General features: G+C 39.9%; 2 protein-coding genes across 10 annotated transcripts in view; both read right to left on the reverse strand.

Annotated features, from left to right (window-relative positions):
• The window catches only part of NXNL2 (nucleoredoxin like 2), a 46,921-nt gene extending 38,134 nt beyond the window's left edge, over positions 1–8,787 (reverse strand). For 5 of the 6 annotated variants that reach the window (XR_015799260.1, XR_015799259.1, XR_015799261.1 and 2 more), the window contains exon 1: positions 8,461–8,787. Coding sequence is in view for 3 of the 6 variants with exons in the window: in XM_088156053.1 (XP_088012179.1) it covers positions 8,461–8,762 (302 nt within the window). In the remaining 3 variants the exon portion in view is untranslated. Of the gene's footprint in view, positions 1–2,265; positions 2,862–8,460 lie in introns of those variants that run through there. The other variant, XM_014869080.2, reaches the window with a different exon arrangement.
• A 12,267-nt stretch (positions 8,788–21,054) lies between these two features.
• Positions 21,055–26,062, reverse strand: part of SPIN1 (spindlin 1) — a 57,044-nt gene continuing 52,036 nt past the window's right edge. For all 4 annotated transcript variants that reach the window (XM_014869168.2, XM_088157064.1, XM_014869167.2 and 1 more), the window contains exon 6: positions 21,055–24,780. In XM_014869168.2, coding sequence (XP_014724654.1) covers positions 24,581–24,780 — 200 coding nt within the window. In that variant the 3' untranslated portion in view covers positions 21,055–24,580. The remainder of the gene's footprint in view (positions 24,781–26,062) is intronic.

Genomic DNA, 26,062 nt, shown 5'->3' on the forward strand with positions numbered 1-26,062 from the left:
TAAATACATCATAATACTATTAAAGTTTGACAGCAGCAGCTCTGGAGGAGGAAGAACAAACTCTTTTTTGGAGCAGGGTGGAGGAATAGAAGGAATAAAAGATTATCAAAGAGATGCTTATTGCCTTTTTGATGTTTACTTCATGTCTGAATCTGCCACCAGCCTGCTTTGCCTCTTCCTAAAATAAAAGTCACAGGAGAGCCTGAGCACTCACCTGCAGCAAGCTTCTATAAAATTCAGGCTATTTAGCAATTCCCAAAGTATCAACTTACAATCCTTGCCATTTTTCATAGTAAAGCGATTGTCCATGAAGTCTACAACAAATTCAACACCATTGGTTCTTACAAAATCTTAGCATATATTGATCCATAAAATCTTACTAATAATGGACAATATCTTGTCCAGTGGAATTAGGAAGAATGTTCCTCCTCTTAATTTTATTTGTGTTTTAGTTAACTCCTTTAAGAAGGTGCAGCATGAACTAGTATCACTGTGCATAACAATATGTCTATTGTTGTATTTAAAAAGTCAGATTTTCTTCCCCACTCCACTGAAAAAGTACTAGTATTCCCTAACGTTCAAGGTAGATAGAAGGTAGAAAGTCATCAGTGAACTGAACAATAATTTAGGAAAGTTAAAGGGACTTCTTATTGCTAATAAGAAAATATTTTCCACTACTCTGTATTTCATCTAGGTCAAACATGGATTATTTTAGCATTGACAAGGAAAACAATTTTCTGATATTCCAAACACTGATGTGCAAAACCAACACTCCTTGATTGAAGTCACACCAATCTTTTTGTATAGTATATATCTTTGTTTCACCATTATAGATTCCTAGCTGAATTTCACTTGGAACCTGTGTTAATTGATGTCAGTTATTGAAAGGGCCTAAGTCCATCTCTGTTACAAAATACTGAGTTCTTTCATATATGCACATACAGACAAACAATAAACCAAGATATCTTGGCTGAAGTAATGCCTGATACCTGATAAAAGGTTGCTATATAAACTATTCCATTACATTCAGGTAACCTATCTTAAAACTTTTGGAAAAACTTCTGTTGATTTTTTTCTCATCTTATATTTGAAATGTCTCTGCCATTATGTGGTCTCAGAAGCAGTGCTTACATCTCACTTGCACAAAAAAATTCACTAAGGAGCTTAGCATTTATTAGGTAAGAACATGAATACTATTTATAGAGTGAGATGGCAAAAACTAGAAATTGCCTGTGGTATATAAACTTTTTCAAAAAATAAAAATTTAAAATTTCAAAATTTAAAAGATGTAATTTTAAAAACTGCTAAAAGGTGCTCAGAACTCACAACTCTGCTGTACACTTTCTAGAGTTATTATTTTTCATTTAAAAATCAGTTTCTCTGGAGTACTTGGTTCTTACCTAGTGTGAAGTACATGTGACTTTTCACATTCCCACTCTGCAGAGAATTTTTTTCCCCTCATTACAAGAAAATGACACAGCTTTGTTTTTAAAAGATACAATTATTCACATACATAAAATTTTGGACCCTCTACTAATGCACACAGTCCAGGGGATGGACAGGAAGTCAGAATTCTGGGTGCAGTTAAGAGAACTGTGACCCCTAAGGGTCACAAAGATTTGCTGGGACACTACACAAAACTGGAGCACTACAACTGATGGACACAGACTCTCTTGCTCCAAACTGAGTCCACCAGACTTCAAGTAAGTGCTTGTAATTGAAACAATAATAACTCTGTTAAGTCTTTAAATTCTAATCAACAAACCCTTGGCTTGCATGGGAAGTGGTTTTTTTTGGCTCATAAATTGCATTGATGTCTGGGCTGGGAGCCCAACCATGAAGGGATAGCAAATCAAGCTGTGCTTTAAATACAACATGAGCATTCATCAGAGAGACATGGTATAATTTTTTTATGTTTGCTTCTACATATTTTGGCAAAAGAAAAGATGGAAAGCAGTTTCTTCTTAACCTGACCTGATGTTAACTTGGGAGCTAACACCACAGAATCATAGAATGGCTTGTGTTGGAAAGGACCTTAAAGATCATCTAGTTCCAATCCTACACTTTGCTTATAGGGCCAAGTTTTAAAATCCAAGGGTAAGGAAAACTGAGCAGAACTATAAATAAATAAAAATAAATCAAATAAAACTAAAATAAAGTAGAAGAATATTTGTTCAGTACTGAAAAACAAATGTGTTCTATTTAAAAATCATTACATTTTCTGATTATTCTTGTTAAGGTAGATAAGGAAATACAAGAGACATATTTCATAAACAGTAATTAATTTATTAAAGCAAACAGTTTCATTTTCTTAATAAAATGTGCTAATCACCTAGAAAAAATGTCATCAATAAATAAGTTTTTTGCATTTATTTTTACTATGTTGACTTTGCAAAGTAAGTGTTTGCATAGATTTCACGGGTTTCTATTATTACTGTCTAGACAGCCTATTCTTCTGAAGTTCTTCAGTATTATTTGGAATGCCGTGGTTCATAGATAGAACAATACAAATATAACAATAATTGCATTTTATGACACTAGAATAACTGATCTTCAAGTCAAACCCAAAATTTGTTTACAAGTAAAGATAAATAAATAAGCCTTATCCTTCTCATTCTGAACAAAGCATGAGGCTTTCCAGAGCTCTACCAAGTTTTCCACAATACCTTTCTTGCTTATATTTGTCAACATTTTAACTAGAAAAATTCTGAAAGATATCTGCACCCTCAAGCCAGTTCCGGAAACAGGATAGCCCTTTGTCTCTGATCTGTTTTCTTCCCTTGTCAGTAATGACTTCTCCAGTTTGTTTCACAATCACCAGCTTAGGAATTGCTGTGATGTTGTACTTCTTCTTCAGATCACTGAGGGAAAAAAATTAAAAATAAAACACACCATTAGGAGCATTTAAAGAGAATTCCTACTCTCTTATGCAGCTACTCTGGACAGGACACATGGGAGAGCACAAGTCATGAGTGCCTGGGCTTCCTCACAGTTTGAGGCAGAGCACTGGGTAGTGCAAAGAGATGAACAAGGCTCCAGCTGGAAGCCTACACAGTGAAATGTAGCTCTGAGAGTTCAGAGAGCTGCAGAATCCTTCCCATAAACAAATGCTCTGCTGCCTGCAGTTTCCACAGGAGCAGAGGCTCTTGGAGATGTAAAAGATGTCCATAGAAGCAAAGTTTGACATACTCTTCCACCCTGCTTTTCCTAGCCCAAATCAGATGTCATTCTGGGCCCTTTTTACAGGATGGAAGAAGCATCTCACTTATATTAGCATTTGATATTCATTCCCCCATAAATACTCTGAAGTGTCCCATAGAGTTAGTTCCTGCAATTGCCATTAAAGCATGATGCATAAACTTTCTGTCTAAATGGGAGAGACTGAAGATATTTCTTAAACTCCCTCAGTGGAATAGGCCTTCTACATACAGAAAAGTGAGCAATCAAAATATATGCAATAAGAACCACTCATCTGTGTTGCCAAAGAAAAAATGTCAACTCCTCCTCTGCAACTTTAGAAGAACCAGAGGAGAGACACAACAAACAGCAACAGAATAGTCAAATTCTAAAACACTAACAACATCTCACTCAAAATATATTTAAAACACAAAATGGAAATAAGCTGCCTGAGTGGCATCACCACAAGCAAGAACGTTTGTTGTACAAGGTTTGAACAACTAAGAAATTTGAGTAGAAAGAAAATGTAGACATTGTTAAAAAATACTTGACACTCATATATGACCTGTCAATGATTTCCTGTGAAGAAAAAAAAATACTGAGGAATAAGACTTAAGTGAAATACTGACCCAGATAAGGCATTCCTGAAACATGCCTCCCCTTCTGTATTTTTCCTTAAGAGAACAAAAATCAACAGGTGAAGGGCACTGCTCCGCCATTATGTTGGCTGAGCAATAATGCAGGAAATACTATGGAAGCAACAATATTAAATATGGACCAGGTTTGCTTTCTCAGTGAATTGTGACATACAAGCAATCAACCAACAATCCCCATAGACCTTTCCGAATTCTGCTCAAACAGGTGAAAAATACATTCCAAACAAGTGTGTGTAGAAGCCATGTAAAACTACTATCACCTCGCACCACAAACAAGATGGGTGGAAGACACTTTTTATTGGTTCAGTGGGCGATAAACACAATTCAAGCAGTCAGAGACAGAGCACTAGGAGACTGAAGGTAATTTGATATGGAGACTGGAATCTTACACTTTACTTTCCTAGGGGAATGCATATATCCAGCCCAGCATGGCATCTCGTTCAGACAGCCTTAGGGCGGAAAGTAGCTTGCATCAAACCAGACTGAAGCGTGCACAGATTTTGCTCACATTTGTGTGCATCTTGCAAGATGGACGGACCTGAAGAAGGCTCAGAAAGAGTTCTGGAGACAATGCCTCTCAGCCACTGTGCACATTGGTACATGTGCGTATGAAAATTACTTCAAGCATATTAAGATCATTCTCTCTGATAGGGACCTAAAATCCCATGACTCATCTGCACAAACCACATATGTGCCATGGGACTAACTCCAATGGCAACTCATGGCATCATTAAACCATAAATAGAAATAAAAACCCATGATATTAAGACTGAGGTGAACTGGTAGTCATAGCCATTGTTAGATCTTTTGATTCTTAAGGGAAGGCTGGATGAAAGTTTCTGAGAGCACAAACTTGATATTTCTAGATAATCCTGACATTGGCGGGAGCTAATTTTTTTCCACAGCAGCCTGCATGGTGTGTACCAAAACAGCACTGATAACATTCCATTGTGTTAGCCATTGCTGAGCAGTGCTTGCCCAGCACCAGGGCCTTTTCTCATCCTACCGTGCCATGAATAGGCTGGGGGTGCACAAGAACCTGTGAGGAGGCACAGCTGGGACATCTGATCTCAAATGACCAAAGGATGTTCCACACCACCTAACACTATGATCAGCTGTAAAAGCTGAAGAAAGAAGGGGGAAGGGACAAAACATTTAGAGCCAGGAGATTTATCTTCCCATACAATCATTACAGGATGAGGCCGCCCTGTGCTGGAAACTGTTAAATATCTGCCAGTGAATGGCAAGTAGTGAATGCATTCCGTATCTTGCTTAGCCTGTGTATCTTCATTTTTGCACTATCTATTAAATTGTTTTCATTTCAACCCCTAAATGTTCTCACTTTGACCCTTCACATTCTCTCCCCATCCCATGGGGGCAGGGAGTGACCCAGCAGCTGTCTGGGGCCCGACTGCCTACCCAGGCTGAGTCACAGCACAAGTGAGTATGTTTATATAAGGGTTTCAGATCTACATGCGAGAGGGCTCTTGAGATGTAGACAACAAGGGGCAGCTATAATATAATCTTGAGAATACAAAAGGTAAATTTGATACACATGTGTAATGTGATATCTGACAACACTTGAATTATAACAGCTTTTACTTGCAAGTGCTGTCACATGAAAGTGATGGGCATCTTGCTCATCTTCTTCCAGCAGTCTGGCCTGTAGTACACAGCTGTAAGTATTTTCTTTTAGCTGTGAAATTTCAGCATTGTTAAATCTTAGTCATAAGCATGCATGTCACATGCGTGGGATTCAACTTTAAGGTGTCTGCTGAGATTTTGCAATAGAAGTCTAAAAAGTCTAAGAACTAAGCAATTGCTCTCAACTCTCAACATTATTCCACCTTTGTTTTTAACACCCCATCCTCCCCAGTATTCCTGCAGGTGCCAATCCACCCTCATACATAAAGCTTCCTAATATAAAACGGACACACAATCTTTTTATTTTCCTTTTATGGGCATTCTCTATGATTCTAATTTTTACTGAGCTGTACAGGCCAACTCAATAAATACCTGTCTACCTGGCAGCCTGCAAGAACTACTGTATACACGAGGCACCCTCACAAAAAATGATGCCTTTCACCACAGGGCTCAGTACAATCACAGCAGTATGTCTTTGTGTACCATCATCAAAACATCAATCCTATTTAACAGCATTTGCTCTTGACATGCTCTGTCCTACACCTGCTTTTTCTCTCTAATACCCTCTTCCTCTTCCAAGTGCTCACTTCCTACCAGACTGTCTTCATACCCCACTTTAAGAATCAAAATCCTGCGCCTCAGGCAACAAAAATATTTACATCAACCTGCAGACAGTAAAAGCATCAGGAGAAATATTTCCTATTAGTCATACCACAGACTGCATGAAGTAGTAAAGGTGCAGTCCCACCCCTGGGAAATAGTCAGAAAGCATGGGAAAATCTGGAGATCCTGCTTTGAATTCAGTATTTTGCATCTCTGAAGGTAGGCCTGACACTGCTGTGTTAGGCTTCACACACTACAAGTAGGAATGCTAGCTATTTCTTAAGACAAAATTCATCACCAAGAAACGCCGTTCTTCTGTTGTTGAAAAGTATTTTAGATGACATACTTAAAATTGGCTCTGTTGTGTCTAGAAGAGACATCAGTTTGTGTTGCAATTATGTATCTTAAACACAGAAGCAACCAGCTAGGATATTTTAACCTCACTGAACATACTAAATTCCTCTTTACACAGCAAAAAAACAATAACCAATTCAATTAATTGCAATGGGACTTTAAAAATATTAATATATTTTAACATATTAATAGTACAATTATTATCTCATCCATTTCTACAAATCGTATTCTTAATTAGGACTAGTACCTAGCCAGAATTACAGTTCGGTTTAGTGAAAACAGATCCTCTGTAAGTCTACAATGATTCACCAATATCCCTGATACCAAACTACCAGTTAATCCAACCTAAGCACCTTGAACAGCTCCACACAGTCCTTTATTGTTACATGCGAGAAACAAAACTTCAAAAACATTGTTTGTTCATATTCCTCTGCACTTTGTTCTTCAGTAAGCCACTGTGATCTCAGAGTTATCTGGCTGGACAAGCCATGCTTCTCTACAGAACTGTGAAGGACATTACAGGATGGCCCAGAAAAGCCAATTAAACTATCTCTTTGCCTCCACTCTGCATGACTTGAGCAAGAGCAGTCAGAAATAGACCTCTAATCCACAGAAGACGAATCTGTAAGAGCATTTCCATGGGCCATGCTGAACACCTTGCAGGGTGCAGGGACTTCAAGTGCTACATTTCCATCAGGAAACTTGCCTGCATTCTATTATGATTACTAGATATCAAATGCAATTACTGCCCGTGAGGATGGTGGAGAACTATGGAAAACAATATTTTTAAGCCAGAGGAAACTGTCATCAAAAAGGCCTAACATCAACTGAGAGTTGGCATCCAGGAATGAGCCAAGATGGGATTAAATTGTTCCTGGCTTCAAGTTATTAGCTCTTGAGTTTGTTAAACTGCACTGAGAAAACAAGATCAGCAAACATGCTTCCTGCTGAGTGAGTAGCTGGGGTGTTACACACCAGGTAGCACACTGGGATGGATCTAGAATTAAAAGGAAAGCTAGAAGTTACTAGATGCACTAGAAAATATTCTTTCTTAGAAGAATTAATCTGCCCAAACTACATTTAAAAACTGTATTACATTCTTAACTTTGATACCATCTGGAAAAAAAATTCCACAATATACTAACTTAAAGAGTGGGGGGAAATTCCTTTACCAGTATTTACAGGTATTTCAAGTCTACAATTACAGGCATTTCAGTAAGCCTGAACATCTTATTTGTGCTCCTGTAATCCCAGTCTATACTTATAGGAGCTAAATCAGATTTCTGAAAGTCATCCAAATGAGTCTCCACCCTTGACTTAGGTAATCAAAACACTTCTTGGTATCCTCCTTCACCCTGTTACATACACACAGCCATATCCTTTCCTTTTGCTGTTTTCATGAGCAAGCTGCCTCCAGGAATGGAACTTTGGAAACTGAACAGCACAGGAATTTTACACCCCAGTTACCAGGGGCAGTATGCCATTGCTAAACTCCAGCTGATACTTTATCTGAAATTCTTCACAGCTTGCTCTGCTTCAAGTACTTCTGTTACACGTTTTGCTGGTTCTTCGTCTTTTTCCCAGAGCACTAACGTAGATGATGCAGACCAACCTTAGGAACAACTCTCACCGTACTGAAAAGCAATCACTTGATCCTCACTCGCCATTCATTTCTTTTTACTCACTCATCTCTTTAACACATGGAGTCTTCACTAACTCTTATTCAAATATCTCTTCGTTTTCCAAACGAAGAGCGCAAACCCGAGTTCTTGACATGTGGGACGGGCTAAAACTAAGAGAGAGAGCTGTCTCGGTGTGAGACAGCCAGCGGCAGCCGCGGCTCGGGCGGAGGCACGGCCGGGAGACGCTGCAACCTGGGCTCCTTCAGCGGCAAGGCAGGGCTGACGGGGCAGAGCTGGACCTTCCGGGGGGTTCTGTACCAAGGACTCCCGGTCACGGCTGTTCGAGTGCTCCCCGGCCCGCCCTCCCCCGGCCCTGGCTGGGGCGGGGTGGCCGCGGTACTCACTGCTTGTAGGGGTCGTGGAAGGGCAGCGCCAGCCAGTCCCCGTGCATGGCGCGCATGTAGCCCACCATCTCCTCGGCGCTGTGGTCGGAGGAGATGAAGACGACCTCGAAGGGGGCGGGGGGCTCGGTCTCCTCCAGCAGCTCCGTGTAGAAGTCGCAGAGGACGGGGGTGAAGTCGCGGCACGGTGAGCACCAGCCGGCGGAGAAGTACAAACCCACGACCTTGTTCTGCAGGGCCTCCTCGGGGTCCACGCTGCGGCCATCCTTGCTGACCAGGAGCCGCCCGCTGAACACATCCACCATGCTGGCACGGCCGGACCCGCCGGGGGCACCGCGGCGGGCGGCTGCGAGCCCGAGCGCTCCCCGGGCGCGGCCGCGCACCGCCGCTCGCCGGCACCCTCCCTCCCTGCTTCCCCCAGAGCCGCACCGCCCCGGAGCCACACCGCTACACCGCCGCCCTGCTTCCCCCAGAGCCGCACGGCCCCGCCACACCGCCGTCCTGCTTCCCCCAGAGCTGCACCGCCACCCTCCCACGGCACCGCCGCCGCTTTATAGCGCCCGCCGCCGCCCGGGCCCGCCCAGAGCCCAGCGCCCAGCGCAGCCCGGGAGACGCGGCTCCTTCCTTCCCCCTGCTCCTCCGAGCGCCAAGCCGGCTTTCAGAGCAGGCAAGTACAGCTGAAGACGGCTTTCAATAACTTTAAACAGTAATCGCGTGCGCCGGGCCCCCTCAGCTAGCCATGGAGCTCACCGCCTTCTCCCCTGAAGGTCTCATCACAAAGCTTGGTCAGTTTTGACAATGAACTTTTTATTATCAGGCGTCCAGCACTTTTTATTGTAGCATGGAGAATTATCTGAATTCTGGATATAAAAGGAGCTGTCTGTTCTCGGTCCCAATACTTTTTTCCTCCAGCTGACATTGAAATTAATCAAAGAAATTAATAAAATTTTACTACAAATATGCAGTCTTTTTCCTGTGTAAAGCAACCTGCAGAAACAGAAATAAAGGAGGAAGGGGTATTCAATTAAATTTGGTGATAGGGGTATTAAACTACAGTTCAATTAAAAAATCATGATAGGGTGATAATCAAACTTTGCTCAAAGCAAAGTAATTACATACACATGTGGTGCTAGAGTTAATGTCCCTATCAGCTACACAAGATAAAGTGTCAGAAAGTTCTGAAACCCTGTCTAGGTCTTTAAGGAACATACCCTTTGTTCTCTCCTTCTTCACAGCTGGCACTGGTCTAAATAGAAAGAATTTGATCCAATAGACATTTGCAATAAAGAGTCTTTTAAAACTTGTGTTATATGCATGATGCTGGATTTTTAAGTGAAAAGGTGTAAAACACTAAGTTTCAATCTGCTTATAATTCTTAAGCATTCTTATGGTATTTCATAGGAAATGCATACCATCCTAACACAGTTGTGTTGGCAGGCTGGATATCCATCCAGTGAGAAGCCATAAGGGAAAAGCTGACTAAATTCACTCTAAGGAGAGTGTGACCTGGATGAGGGCTGTTCACTCTATGTTCAATTAATCTTTAGCACATTGCCTACTTAATTATACCCTGATGAAAACATGTAAGTGACAAAACTAATCACGATAAACTCTGGTTGGGCAACACTGCATGTAGTGCAAGCCCTGAAGAAGTCATATTAGCAACTGGCCTTGGTGAATCCCATTATGTGTGAATATTAGCCAGACAGAAAATCAGACCCCATAGACACCAGAACACACAGAATAAAGGAAACACATCAGTGGATTGAAGAGTTAAATTTGTAGCAATCATTGATAAAATTTTATAAAATAGCTGGGTTTTTTTAAATTCACTTTCATAATACATAAAAATGTGCTTTACAGGAGAGAGTTATAATCTGAGTTATTGGTGAGAAAGCAGACAAAGTTACTTATCACAGTGTATACAGTGAAAAAAAAAGGAATAGCAAGTTTCTTGGTCTCAACCCAACACACTAACCGATGAACTGGGGAAAGAAGCCAGTGCACAAAAAATTACTGAGCCAAAAAAATTAGCTTTTACTATACACAACCTGCCAACTAAAGAAGTTATTGCATATTCATCGCATTCCTTAGAGCTGACACATTTGGAACACCTTTTCCTCCACTGCTCCAGGTCATTATGACATAGTCAGCAGTGATATGGATATTTAGTGAATGTTCCTTTGCGATTGTTCTTGGAGCTACTTTCTCTACATAACCTCCAAACACAAAAGATTTAACACTATCTTTTCTTAAGTAGGAAAATTAGCCAAATAAGTATCATATCTTTTTAAAAAATTACTTATTTTATTAATTTTATTTAAACTCTTTAGTGCCTATTGCAGCAGATATCAAGGGTTACCTGTTAGGGAATCTTACTTTTTCTCCACAAGAGATACTGGGATGTAGCTCTTCTTACCACAAAGACATCTACCATGATCAGGACTGAATGAGAGCTGTAGCAGCTACTAAGTAACCAAAACATTTTAGTACAGAAGACACTGTAAAGTATATCTCCTTTTCTTTTTTTTTTTTTTTGTTTCCTTTTCTTGAAGCAACAGATTGTTACCAATAAGAGGCAATAATTATCAGAGAACACCACACTGGTGAGGCCTCAATTTAGGTCCTGTGTGCAGTTTTGGATGTCACAATATAAAAAAGACATCAGGCTATTAGAGACCATCCAAAGGAGGGTAACAAAGATGACGAAGGGCCTTGAGGGGGAGCTGTATGAGGAGCAGCTGAAGTCACTTCGTCTGTTCAGCCTAGAGGAGACTGAGGGGAGACCTCATTGCATGAATGGCCTGAAATTGTCTCAGGGAAGGTTTAGGTTGGATATTAGGAAAAGGCTCCACACCCAGAGGGTGGCTGGACACTGGAACAGGCTCCCCAGGGAAGTGGTCACAGCACCAGCCTGACAGAGTTCTTGAAGCATTTGGACAGGGTGTCCTGTGCAGGGCCCGGAGGTAGACTCAATAATTCTTGTGGGTCTCTTCCAAATCAGGATATTCTGTGATTCTACAATAACAATTTTTGAGTAAACATTTGCAACATTAACTCTGGGTCCCAGGTTAATAAGCATTATTGGTGTAAATAAATAACACATACGGAAATGGTGAAATAATGCTCTTATAAATATTTAAAAATTAGCTAGGTTTGAGAATTTGCAAGGAATATTTTTTAATCAGGAAATACTGAAACCTATTAACAGATTCCTACTGTGCAAAAAGTATGTTATAGGAAGTGCAGCAACTATGGGTACATTCTTTCCATTTTACAGATTTTGAAATTAGCAAATATGTATGAACTTCTCCTTGCAGTACTAAAAGCCTGATTCAATGATCCTTTGCATCTAACTTTATCCTGAGTAACGTCCCTCAAATTTCCAAGTGCTAGATAATCTAAATATCAGTGCTGTAGCATTTCTGACTTCCAAACAGGTGTGCCAGGGAAATAATGCAGTGTCATCTAATACAGCAGCAGCTGCATGGCAACAAGGAACAGCATTTGCACCTGCAGAAATGGAAAAATACTGTGGTAAAATTCTCCTCTAGTTCATTTGAGTTCAGACTTTTCACTTCACTCTAGCCTTTTGGCAGTTTAGTGTAACAAAGCAGACATTTAGAGTTTTGGGTTGGGTTTTTTTTGCTTGAAGAGACCTCTGACTAGATGCATTCCTTTCAGGGTCAGACTCATCCAACACTACATCCTGCATTTACGTGCCTTATGAGAAATGTAAAGCTGCTTTTGAGTCTTCCTGCATAATCTAGCTCAGTCCTCTACAGCTGCTAGCAACCACCACCTAATTCTACTTTTTTGCCAGAGCTTTTGATTGAAGAAAAAAGTCAGATTGTCAAGCACTCTGCTACAAGAAGGGACTCCAGAATTTTGCTAGCAGTTTCAGTTACTTTAAGTAATTTGATAGCTGCATACAAAAGAAATTGGCATCTGCACAACCTCTTCTGGCGAAAGAAAAGAGTCTTCATTCGTGGAAGGGAAAGCCTGCATCTACTCCCGACCACCTTGTTAGCAGCCTCTCTTCTAGCTAGATTGACTGAATAATTTCATTAAGCCATGTATTTCAGGGGATCATTTATTAGCAAAAAAAGGACTGGGTGCTAGGGAAACCAATGTAAATTTACAGTGCTGAAGCTAAGATGCTTTTCTGCCAATAACCAGGCTGCCAATGCAGCTATGCTGCAGCTGCTAGCAGGAGCTCCTAGTATGACTTTTGGCAGAGCACACTGACCTCACTGCAGTCACTTGTCTCACAGGTTTGCAGATAGCCTCCTAAAAGTTTTCTGTCTAGCATGCTCCTTTCCATAAGAAATCACTGGTTTTGCTGTTTGAATTAAGGGAATGTTCTTTTAAGGCTGGGGGTCACTGTCATTTATATTGTACATGTTTTATCTAGCTACTGTAAAATCCCAAAGACCTTCCCCTTGCACAGACATACCCAGAATATATTACATTCTCTAGCCTGTAGTATCATGTGCTCTGATTTTAAAATCATTAGAAGCATAGAAATAATTAAGAAAGCAATGTCACTAAATAGACTGAAAATTCCACTACAAAAGCCCCCAAAAAGTAGCCTAAGAAGATAAGACCTGTTCCTTTGGTTCACCATGAGTTAAAAAAAACCAAAAACAATGACTTTAGAGCTATGAAAGGAAATTAACTTCAGAGAATGGCAGACTCAGGTTTCACATGCTAGCTTCTCTGAACACTGATTTTCACATCATTTTCATGGGCATCCCTGCCCAAGGTGGGGGTTTGGAACCAGACAAACTTACGGTCTCTTCCAGTCCAAGACATTTTATGATTCTATCATTTTCAGTTACATAGAAAATCATCTTGGACGAGGAAAAAGGAAATAATACATAAAGTTGTTGAGTAGAATAGATCCTTATGCTACTGTGGTGGGTTAACCTTGCAGGACTGCCAGAAGCCCACTCAGTTGCTCTATCAGTCCCCCTCCTCAACAGAAGTGGGGGAGACAAATGTTGAGAAAGTACCTCAGTTGAGATGAAGACACAAGCATTGTTTACTAAGTACCACTGAAGGTAGGACAGATTTAACCAAGAGAAAATTAATTTTTTGCAAATTAAAAATGGGAGTAGTATGATAACAAAGAAAGACTAAGCCAAAAATAGCTTCTTCTCACTCCTCTTTTTTCCCAAGCTCAACTTTGCTCCTGAATTTTCTACCTCCTCCTCCTGCCCATCTGGTGCAGGGAACTGGAAATAGGGGTTGTGATCTGTTCATAACACTCCATCTCTGCTGCTCCTTTATGTAATCACAAAACTGTTAACGTTGGAAGGGACCTCTGGAGATCATCCAGGCCAAAGCCCCTGCCAAGGCGAGTCAGCTAGAGCAGCTGAGACAGGAATGCATTAATGTGGGTTCAGAACACCTCCAGAGAGAGAGACTCCATCATGTTCCTGGGCAGCTTGTGCCAGTGCTCTGCCATCCTCAACATAAAGTTCTTCCTCATGTTGAACTGGAATTTCTTGAGGTTTAGTTGATGGCCATTGCTCCTTGTTTCTCATCACACTTTTTCACATTTCACCCCTGCTCCAGTGTGGGTCCATTCCATGGGCTGCAGTCCTTCAGGAACAGATGGCACCAGTATTGGGTCCTTATTGGGCTGCAGTTTCTGCCAGAAAAACTGCTCCAATGTGGGCTCCTTTCCATAGTGCCATGGGTACTGCCTGGAGTCAGCTTCAGGACAGACTTTCCACAGATCACAGCTTCCTTCAGGGCATATCCATCTGCTGCAGCATGAGGTCCTGCAGTGACTACAGTGTGAATCTCTGCTCTTCAGTGGTACTCCTTGGGCTGTGGGGACACAGCTGCCTCACCATGGACCACAAGCTTGTCAGAAACTGAAATATTATAGTTTATGATTTAAACATCTTCATGAAGAACTGTTGCCTATTACAGCAAAACTGTATTACAAAGGCTGCAGAGAAGACCAGCACACCCTGAATGGGCCCTGGCAGAGGCCCTACCCTGCTCGCTGATGCAGATTGATAAAGTCACAGCCAGGGCTGCGGGAGAAGAATAAATGTGCAGAGCAGGAGCTGAACCCCTCGGGAGTGCAGAGCTCACCCCGGGGCTGTCACTGCCAGCCCCGCCAGCCCTCACACCAAAGGGAGGGGAGAGGCTCTGGCTGTGGGGAACGGGAACGGGAACGGGACCAGGACCAGGACCAGGACCAGGACCAGGACCAGGACCAGGACCAGGACCAGGCCCTGCTGAGAGGCCCTGACCGCCCGTGCTGCGCTGTGCCAGCAGCTCGGCTCTGGGGCCCCTCCACCCGGAGAAGGACACCCCCACCAAGGACTCAGGGCTGCCATGGCCTGTCAGAGCCCCCAGAGGGTGCCCAGGCCCGCACCAGGGCCCTGCAGCGTGATGGAGCAGACCCGCAGCGCTGCGAGGGACAGTGTCCAGCTGGGCCCTGCAAGGGAGGCCCTGGGCCTTCCCCTGCCCAAAACGTGTATTCAGCCCTGCAGCCTGTACATTGCCACACGGCGTGGTGACACGGCAGCAGCAGGGGACCCTCACCACCAAGAAGTCCAGATACAGGGGACCAACAAGACATGTCTCATCTGGAAAGAGGATATGCTTCCACATAACCCCTGTCACTCTCAGTCCCTGCCCCTGCACACATGTCCTTTCCTTTCCTTTCCTTTCCTTTCCTTTCCTTTCCTTTCCTTTCCTTTCCTTTCCTTTCCTTTCCTTTCCTTTCCTTTCCTTTCCTTTCCTTTCCTTTCCTTTCCTTTCCTTTCCTTTCCTTTCCTTTCCTTTCCTTTCCTTTCCTTTCCTTTCCTTTCTTTTGTACCAACATCTAACCTCATTTGGTTTTAATAATGTTTTTGGGTTTATTTCCAACCTTCAAAGTTATTTTCATTTTATACACAGAAACTTAATTTTCTTTGCTCTTCTGGGTTTAAACCAGATCATAACAGGGCTCCAGGCGAACCTCTGCTCCAATGAGTGGAGCACCTTCTTCCCTTTCTTTTGCCCTGACCTTGGTGTCTCCAGGGCTGTTGCTCTCACTTTTCTCTCACAGCTGTCTTGCAGCATTTTGTACCCTTTCTCTAATAGGCATTCCAGAGGCAACACTAGTAGCTTGGCTAACGTGATCAGCCATGTCCTGTAGCGAGACTGTTCAGGAAGCTGTGTCCTACACAAGGGCGGCACCAACTGTTTTCTCATGGAGGCCACTCCTACAACCTCTCTACTGCCAACACGTGACATGTACACCCAATATCCCTATTTTAAATTCTTGCATCCTAGTACTTTCATCCCAAAACTTTTTCAACTTTAAACAATTCAGAAGAAGGATTATTTGAACATGATCATCTTCATATTCAAGAAATTGTAAGGCTGCTAACCTGCTAACTGTGACAAAATGTTTGCTAAGCCACAGGAGCAGACCACTGCAAACAGGACATACTGAAGATGGCAGAAAGCTGGGTCCAGGATGCAAGGGCCTCAATGCTGTACATGTCACCTGCCACTAGAAGCCTAGATCTTTTGTCTCCATAAACAGAGAGTTAATTATTAAAGCCTCGAAGCATAAGTCTTCCATGTTCACACTAAGACCACATTTCATTCTGCATCTCCAAGTGGCTGGGAGATAAATTCTTCCTGTGAGATAGCCCTGGACCTTGAATAGAAAAGACAGGACTCCCCCCAATCCAGAGCATCAAGACAGCCTTCCTTATGTTAATCCATTGCAAAGAGAGCACTAGAGCATGGGTCAGGACCAACCTTATCTGGTCCAGTCAATAAAGGATTACTGCTTCAGAATTTTTATACCCTTACAGCTCTAGCCTAGTAAAAAGCAGGTTCAGTTGCTGCCATAACTTGCAGGAGAGCCTCCTACCTCAGTGCCGTCCCAAAGGCAGTTCAGGATTTCAGTCAGTTGGACAGGTCACTTTTTTGCTCCATAGCACGATTTTCTCTGGTGGTTACTCTACCGTTCAAGAGTACTGACTAATCCCAGTAAAAAAACCAAAACAAACATTGAAATTGCATTTGTTATTTCCAAAATGCTTTTACCAGATATAATCTGGTAGTTTATAGAAAAGTATATGTCCAAAGAATTCAAATTTCTGCCTCTGGCAGAACAATGTGTACTTAATTTTTTTATTAATTGACTCAAAAGGACATAGGTATCAGCATAATTTATCTTTGCAATCTTGAACCTACAGTGAGTGCAAATAAATGTTCGTACTCCACAGAGGACCAACTCAAAATAAAGCATGCAGTGTATCACAGTGTTTCTGCAGTAAGGTTTTTAGCACTCTTCAGATATTTTTTCCCTTCCACACACAAGTGTATTCTTTAAAAATCTGAAGCATTTCAGATCTCCATTTCATGCTTTTGTATTATCTGGAGGAGTATGATTAGATAGTAACAATTTGTAGTAATTTTTGGTAGATGTAGTTTCGTAATCTGCTAGAGTGGTACTCGTTGAACTAAAAATTCAGAATTTGCAGAACATATGGTGTTACTTTGAGCCATTTACCTGCATAATTTGATTATATTTTAAATATGAAAATTTTCATGTGTAAACTGAATTTGTGGAAATGCTAAGAATCTTCGCCTATGTACACTCCTAGTCTTGTAATATCACGTTAAAGGCTGGGATGTTTGGATTTACAGCATTAGAAAGCACTACCTATTGTAATTAATCTTAACTTATTTTTCTCCTCAGTAAAACTTAATACATTGCATTTCTCATGTATTATGAGCATCCTCCTGTTTAATCTTCCTTTCAGTTTTTTTGAAATGAAATCGTATTCTCAGTTCTCAATAATGGGTCCTTATATTGCTTGAATTTTTTCCCCTTACCATCAGAAGTTCTGAATCAGAGTAGTTAGCTTTTCTGCCTTGCTTTTTCAGAAAACTGCACTGAAACTCCCTTTTTTATTTTTTGTCTACCAGCAACTGAGTTGACAATACACTGAGCTGCACTAATAAGAGAATTTTGTGTCAGGCAGAATGACATCCTTTCAAGGCATAAACCTGAATGAAATGAAAAATGCTGGAATGTGAGGTTTTGTGGACCTGCAGATGCTCTGAGGCACTCACACTATTGGGTTATGTTCTTCTTTAAAAAGTGAAACAGCTAATAGTTGCTATAAAGTTATTTATTGTAGAAGCACATCAGTCTCCAAGGTAAAAACAAAACAAAGCAATGGCATAAAGCAATGGCAAAAGTGCAGTGGCAAAATGCAATGGCAAAATGCACATGGCATAAAGCCATGGCATAGAGCACCAGCTCTCCCCGATGCATGTTCTTTTATAGAAACTTCCCAACAAGCTAAGACACAAACTCAGACCACTACTTCTTAACCTATTAGAATTCTGGTTTCTTAGCACGCCAGGCTACGTATGGACTACGCTCATGGCCTATCTTGTTCTAACTGAAAAATGTAAGCAATATTCTTAACTATTATGTCTGAAGCTAAGTTCTTGGAGCCTCTAAGGAAACACTAGCATGTTTTTCAACCTTCAATAGAACATGTACTACTTCTCAGGTATCTAAGACCTTTTACTCACTAAAAGCACTTAAAACTTATTCCATTTACTTACTTACTTACTTGCTCCATCAACTCACTTACTCATTCCTTCTAAAGGCTTTAATTCAATCCCTGCACTCTGATCTCTCTCTGAAGGACTCAGAGAGACCCCTAACTTACTAATTCCAACATCAGAGAATATTGAGGATTCCTAGCAAGATAGAGTTTCAAATTTCCATAATGAAATGTGTGGCATCATATAAAAAAGTTGCTTGTAAATTGCTGCTGCCATTCTTCCAACACTTTAAGCATAACCTTTGAATTGTTTTATCTTCTCTAGTGCTTCTGCTGTTAGTGCAGTTTTATTTTTTTCTTACAGCTTAAAAGGTTAATATTTTGTAATTCATTAAATTAATGAAGGTTTAAGTTAGACATCTGCCTCTGTAAGCTAAAAATAGCTAGGAGTTAGTGAACAGTATTGCAAAATCAAATGAATTAATGAAGCTTTTCTCCAGTGGTAAAGGTCTTTATGAAGATAATTTAATCAGTCATCTCCCAGTCCATTTCAAAGCTGAATATATCACATGCAACTAGTTAGTGCCACAGGACTAGAATGCATCAGCCCAAAACTCAGATGAGTGCTGCCCTGACACGGCAATCTTCCATAAAAGAAAGAGAAAAAAAAAAGACCATTGTCTCCCCCGTGGCTGTTTACAGAGATTAACTTTGATCAACATGAATGGGTGTTTGAAGTAGTATAAAGTTGTGCTGATTTTTAAAAATTAAAATAAAAATATCTCTCATCTGTCAGATCCGGGTGGAACATCTTTAGGAAGTAACAAGATTATGCAAATCAAAGTAAATGTGAAGGTGTCCATGTTCATTACTAATCTGCTTTGAACAGATCAGTCTATAGGCCTGAAGAACAATGGCATCACAGTATTAAAAAAGGGCCTGTAAAAGTCAAACTCCATTGAATATAAATAAATCTAAGAATTAATTGCATGGGGATGAGTCGAACCAGTATCAAAATACAGAGGCTTTTAAACAGTGAGATTGCAAAACCATTCACACAAGTTGCATGTAAGTGAAGTTAAGCAAATCAGAACTGATTTCAGAAGAAAAATGTGCAGAGATCTGTAATGAACATCTGTAGAATAGGGAAGTGCTGACACCATCTCACACTGCTGAGACCTCAGTGGCTTTCTGTTGTATATACACAGGTGTACATTGTGCATATGCAGCTCTGCACCGTTTGGAAATCAGGAAACTCACAAGGCAGTGTTAAGAGCAGAGCTTGAAAAAAATGCTTAGCAGCTTGATAAATTCCCCAGGCTGCAAATCCGAAAATGAATTAAAATGGTAAGATACTGATACTGGCAAAAAGGTTAAGTGATGTAACATGCTAAGACAGGAACTTACTGAAAGAAAAACGAGTTAAGAGTGAAAAAAAAATATTTTAAAGTGTGCAAAAATCTTTTATTATCCAATGCTTGAGGATGAAAGAACATACATATAATTTCCTTGCTGTATTCTTACTTCTCCTTTTAGACCCTAATGATCTTAAATTCCAGCAGCTCAACCTCCAAAATATCCTTACTGAACCTTCTTTTCCAGAAAACAACAGTCTTCTGAAGTCATCAATGGCTCCGCTGCTTACAACATGAATATAAAAAAAAATGTTAAAATAAGTAACTCACTGAGCAAAGAGCAGCTTTTTTTTTTTTTTTTCCTGAAAATATAACGTGTTCATATGCACGAGGAACCTGACAGATATGAAAATACAGTGCGGTAGTGTTAAAGCAATAGCTCTGAATAGGACCTCTACTGCCCTCTAAAATCTGAGGGACATTACTGTCTACAAAGCACTGACATTTAAGCTGCTTGTAAGCGAGCTTGCAAGTAACCAGCTCCCAGGGGCGAGTTCATTACTGCAGTGATAGGCAACAAAAATATTTTTGCTTTTGTAAGTCTTCTCTTTTTCTCTGTACAGAGGAAGATGCCACCAAACTGAGGTTGGTAATGCAGAACAGGTTCAGGCAGTAGTCTCAACGTGTTAGTTTTTAACTACACTATTTTTAATTACAATTTAACAGACTGGTCATAGAGATAAACACCTGCTTTTTGCAGGTGATACTCCTGCTACAGCAAAGTCTTAGGCTCTCTCTTTAATCACAGATGTACACAATATAAATCTTCACTAGCAGCAGGGTCAGGGCAACAGGATACAAGAAACTGGATGCTAAACCAAGGGAAGAAGCTTAGGTATGCATCCTAGCATACTCTATGTTCTTCAGTACACGACTAAATGAGCTTAGTGCCAAAAACATGTTTTAGAATCACAGAATCATTTAGGTTGGAAGAGATCTTTCAGATGATTGAGTCCACCTGTTAACCTAACACTACAAAGTCCACCACTATATCACATCCTTTAAGTGCCATGCACCCTTTATTATCAGAAAAGAGGTAGTAATAAAGAAAATATATTCAACATGGAAAGCCTGCCTTAGTAATTTAACCACATAAAGTCTTCACAACAACTTACAGGACTTAGAAAATCCCCAACATGGTGGTATTATCTTCTCTGCTCATTGTCTCCAAGCATCAACTTTGGCTTTTATCACCAGTAAAATGCACTTCATTAAATTAATTTTTTTGCTAATTTAAGACAAATTAATTTATCACCAAAACACTGTCAAATGCTTTTGCAGTTCCCCACTGCCGAGATATTTCGTGTGCTCTGTAAACAGGGACTGCTTCACAGACCTGCACAGCCCCTGGGGTGGGGGGGCAGGGGCGGTTTGTGTTTATTTAAATACAATTTAATAATACGCTTTTCCTTAGCAAGTTCCATCTTAGGAGCACTTACACTTATTTGAAAAAAATAATAAAGATTTGGCTTTGCAAGCAAACATATTTCATAGGGCAAGTATTATAACAGAATACATGGCTCAACGTTAAAATAAATCCTTTCAGTCAGAAAAATGAAGAAACTGCTTCTTCATAATCTGAAATCACATCACTATGTTTTGCTTGTGAGAACAAAGTTTACAGGCATAAGTTGCACATAAAGGGTTTATTTTAAATGTTTTAAGGATAGAGTTACATCATAATTATAAAAATTACTTACAGAATTAAGTAACAATTTAAAGTGTTTATACTTCTAAATGCAGAGAACAGGGAACTGTCTACATTGTTCAAAATAAAATAAAAATAAAGAAACCAAGCTCTAAAGATGAATTAATTACCTAATTTAAAAATGTGAACACGAAGACCTCTGAACTATACACATACCAAGAACCATCCAAATTGCACTAATGATGTAAAATACAAAAAGCACAGCATTTTCAAGGAACCAGAAACTGTTTTTACCATAATTCTTTTCCCTGACGCAACTAGTAAATTCTCTTTGAAGATAAAGCCCCTATGTTTAAACAATCCATTTAAAGAATGCTTCTACCTATTCCAACAAAAAGGGTTTTTCCCCATCTCTGCTCCAACATAGTTTAGGGTTTGGCACTCAAAAGAAAGGAGAAGAATGTAGTGTTCTGCTATTCAACTGAAATTTTATTTTTTCTTTAACAGAATACATGGTCCCTTCAAATGCTGTATGACACATACAACTGGAAAATTACCTTCCGTTGGCACTATGCTCGTCTCACCGGTGCATTTAATCCTACTAACAACCATTAAAACAGCACAATAAGCAAATTCACAAAAAACTGAACACAAAATAAAAACGGAACAAAACAAAAACCTAAACATTTTAACATGCAACTTTAGTTTGTTACATTGAATGTTCTAACCCTCTAAGCATGCAAAAAAGGATGGTCTGCATTTAAGTTGGGTTTTTTTTTTTCCCTTTTAAGTTTTACATGGCAGCCTGACATCACACACGCACACACACAATATACAACAATACTACAGCAGGTAAATGTGAAAGGTGAATAACTTTTATACAAAGATCCATGGCTTGTGCCATCACAAGCCCTATGTGATTTTGGAAAATAATGTTGAACCCCTATAACAAGGAACCAACATTTAGTTACCAGGGTAACGCAAGCACTGCATGCAGATCTGAAACATGAGCCTAAAACAAAGCCCAAAGCAGATGGGCAGGGAGTGGAATTAGTCTCAAGCCTCAAAACTGTGGTTTAAGCTATTAAAAAAAAAAAAAAAAAAAAAAAAAAAACTTAAAAGAAAATACCCACGCAACAGACAACGGGGACATCAAAAAACAACCGTGAAATTTACAGTTTGTAGATTATACTCTAATTGTCAGAATACACAGTGTATTCAACAGGCTTGCAGAAAACCCACAAATGCAAGCCTAATGCTGAAAGTGTTCCAGTAGACCTAAACCTCAGATATTTCAAAACAAACCTCTTATTCCTCAGATATATAGCCCCAAGTTCAGTGTACTAGGTAATTCATGTATCTCGTGTGTAATTAATACACTCACTCATTCCTGTGCCACAAATATCGACTTGGGCTCATGGAGCCAGGCTCAGCTTTGAGATTTACATGCAGGACTCTTAAGAGTCAATAGAAAACACAACAGATCTGCAGGATGAAAACACTTGTGTTGCAAATCTGCTCACTTTGTTCTAACACAAGAAACATTTATGACTCAGGTACTTACTGCATAAGGACTGCATCGAGAAGCTATTCACTGAAAGACAATAGCCTGCCTTTGGTTGCCCATGATGAAATACTAGACATAATGCAATATAGTAGCAATGGACAAAGAATTAAGGTATCATATTTATACGGAGAGTATTTATTACCATTCAACAGCATAATGAGGCACAAGCCTTAAGGCTAAAATATGAAATCAGGCAAAAAAATGGACAGAAAGGGGCTTAAACCACTGAGTCCTCAATATCAAGAATTCCCACAACAGAGGTCATCTGCACCTCTGTCTTCTGATTAACAGCACCTCTCCTGCATTCTTCCACTAATGGCACACGGTTAGATATCAGGGTACTTGTTCCTTCCATCAACAGTGTTAACTGTCTTCACATTCTGTACTTCTGTGAAGCAGTTCTTTGAAACTTGCAGAGCTCTGCCTTACTGTAACATGACAACCTTGTTGCTGTGCTGCATTGTTGTTCCAATCCCATTGTTTTCAAAAGCTGCCACACTTAAGAAACCCTAATTTTCATTTACAACTATCTTGCAAGATTATAACCATGAAAAGATTTTGCAGTTGTGGGCTGCTATTTACATCCACAATCTAATGCAGATGACTGAACCACTGAGACTGCCTATAGCTTCCATTAGATAGTACACCACTGGCATGCAGAACTCTAGTGTTCATAGAATGAAATTAATGTTAACAGCATACCTCAAAGCAAGTACAATGTACACCACAAAAGGCAACAACAGGTTTAAACTGTAGATTTGTCCAGACACTCCTTATGTGGAAAAGTCAGAACAGAATAAACTGGGAAGATGCCTTCTTGAACCAGAATGATTAAAAGCAAACCAACACAAAAGAATGCAACAGACTGAGCAGAAGGCAACAAATGCTTCTCCTTCTCTAAAGTTACATTTTCACTGTAAAAGGACACCCCCTCCCACTTCCCTGGAGTGCGATTGTATTTACCATGTAAAATATTAACTACTGTTAGGCTTCTAAGTCCACACAAAAACATTCAGGTTGCTGGATTTTGATATTAAATGAGAGACTACTGATGCCAATGTGTAGTCTAAAGTCTTCTGAAGTAGCATATATACTGTTAAAGTTGTGGCACCAAGCACTTGGGTTTTGCTAAGTGTGTATAACAAACAAAGAAAGAAGTACAACATTTAGGATTGAAGGCAGCCTTGTTGCATGTATTTTACTGGTTCCTACAACTTGTAAATATGGGCCATTAACCTGCATATTCTAATTAAGTGGTTATACAGATTAAATGTAATTTTATAGTTTAAAGCCTTTTCACTGAAAGGTGCGTAATCCAAACACTTGCTATCCTACTGCCCTGTGACTAGTAAAAAACGCACAAGCATTTCCACGCACTGCAAGTTCTTAAAAAGCTAAATTTGAAACAAAGTGTAGAAACACAGCAGATTGATGTTACTTGGGTTAGGAACTCCTTGATACTACACAAACTGTTTAAACCTTTCAGAAAAGTCACCTCTGTCCCAACCCTGAAAACAAGGACTGCCAGTATCCAAGAAATTAAATTTAATGTTACAAAAGAAGGCGTATCAAAATATCAAACTACACTTGCATGTGGCAGTTGAACAAGTGAGTGCAAGATTGAAGAAAAAGTCAAAATCTATGAAAAAATTTAGATTAATGATTACAATACTAGATCAACTTTACACAGCTTGAATTTGCAGCTGTTCTTTGCTTTTAACTCCCTCCTGCCCAAACATATTGACTTCCTTCAAGAAAAGGAGTTCCCTTACACGAAATGTGTCATGTTTGTATTAATCAGAACAAAACAGTTTTGCTGGCAGAGATTGTGGGTTCGCAGGGACATTTAAGCTTTCGTTAAACTGGAAAGCAGTCAAGTCTTTGTGTCTACAAATTTTACATTTAATAGTTCCACAAATTTGGCAGAAGTTCATGATGATGTCTAGGATGTTTTCACCAAATCGTAGACATAAATATGGAAATCATCATCAAACTTGATGAAATAGACAGATGGTTTGGCTTCAACTTGATGAATGACCATGCCAGTCCTTTTCGAGCCATCTTCTTTGGCATATTCCACTTGTTTGCCTACCAGGCTGTCCACAACTTCACCTGGTTCCCGTTCTGCAGGAGGTGAATCATCTGTAACATAAACCCAGTATGTTTTAGTAGACATAAAATTTTGCACCATGGAAGACAACTGCAGAGTCTTCTTTAAAACTCATACAAAACAATTAAAAGTTGCAAATAGATTAATCAATTTCATTCAGACATGCACCTAAAAATTGCCCTGCTTGTAGGAAGTAGTTGTAGAAAAAATTTTCAAGCAATACTGTCTTCAGTTTTATTAAGAAAAAAACCAGCACTTTGGTAAGAGAAGTAAATCTTTGACAGGAAGGTGTATGCACAACTTGTCAGAAATGGCTATAGATAGCTGAATTTAAGCCATGAGCAGAAAAAGGCATTGGACCTCCTTAGCAGAAAGGTAGCCCAACTTAACTTCCCTCTTTCCACACACAGTATTCAAAGGTTCAATGCATGTATTTGACTGTAACAAAAATAGCACTCCTCAACAGGTAGTACTACTGAAGTAGCAGTAGTAGTACTACTGCTGAAATAGTAGTAGGTGTACACTCCTTATTAAAAGGGGCTATTTGAATAAGTTTGATGAAGTCTGATTGCATTATTTTCCACTCTGGCAAAACCTAACCAGACAATCCCTATGATAATCTGAATTCATGAAAGGTGTGATTTGTAACATGCCAAGTCATTGGCTATAAGCCAATCACAGAACAAACATAATAGATAATGGGTAAAAAGTACTACATGGAGAACGGAAAGCTAATCACATCTTCTTTCTCAGCTTCTCTTCTTTGATTCCTAGTTCAGATAAACTTGTAGTTTGTGTTCCACTGAAAAATTTTCCAAAGCAATTGTAGTATCTAACGGAATATTTTTATTCTGGAAATCATAAGCTTTTAAATTAACAACTTTGTTACAAGTTTGCATTAAGAATCCCTCATAAATTCTACCCATTTTATTTTCAGTTTTGAAAGCTGTGAAAGAACTCTCAAAGGAGGAAAAAACCCCAAAACAACAGGGAATTAATAGACTGGCTTGAATTTACACTTAAAATTCTTCTGCAAACAGAAGTTTCTTTTTTGTGTTTCAGTTCCTCTATAAATGCATTGTCCCACACAGTTGTTATCCTCTTAGTATCAGTTTTATACGAAGACTATTTCTTGGCAAAGATGCAAGTTCAAGTCCTACATTTTCACTTAAAAATGTAGGCAAAGTTTTAGTATCAGATCCAGCAATACATTTTCCCCTTACAAAAAGAAAAAAGGTTAAAACCACTTATCTATTATTTGGTCTCCCCACATGTACAGAACCTGTATTCAAAAAGAGACAGTACCCTAGAAAT

This window comes from Sturnus vulgaris, chromosome Z, assembly GCF_052056855.1.
Source record: "Sturnus vulgaris isolate bStuVul1 chromosome Z, bStuVul1.hap1, whole genome shotgun sequence".
NCBI classification, from domain to species: Eukaryota; Metazoa; Chordata; class Aves; order Passeriformes; family Sturnidae; genus Sturnus; species Sturnus vulgaris.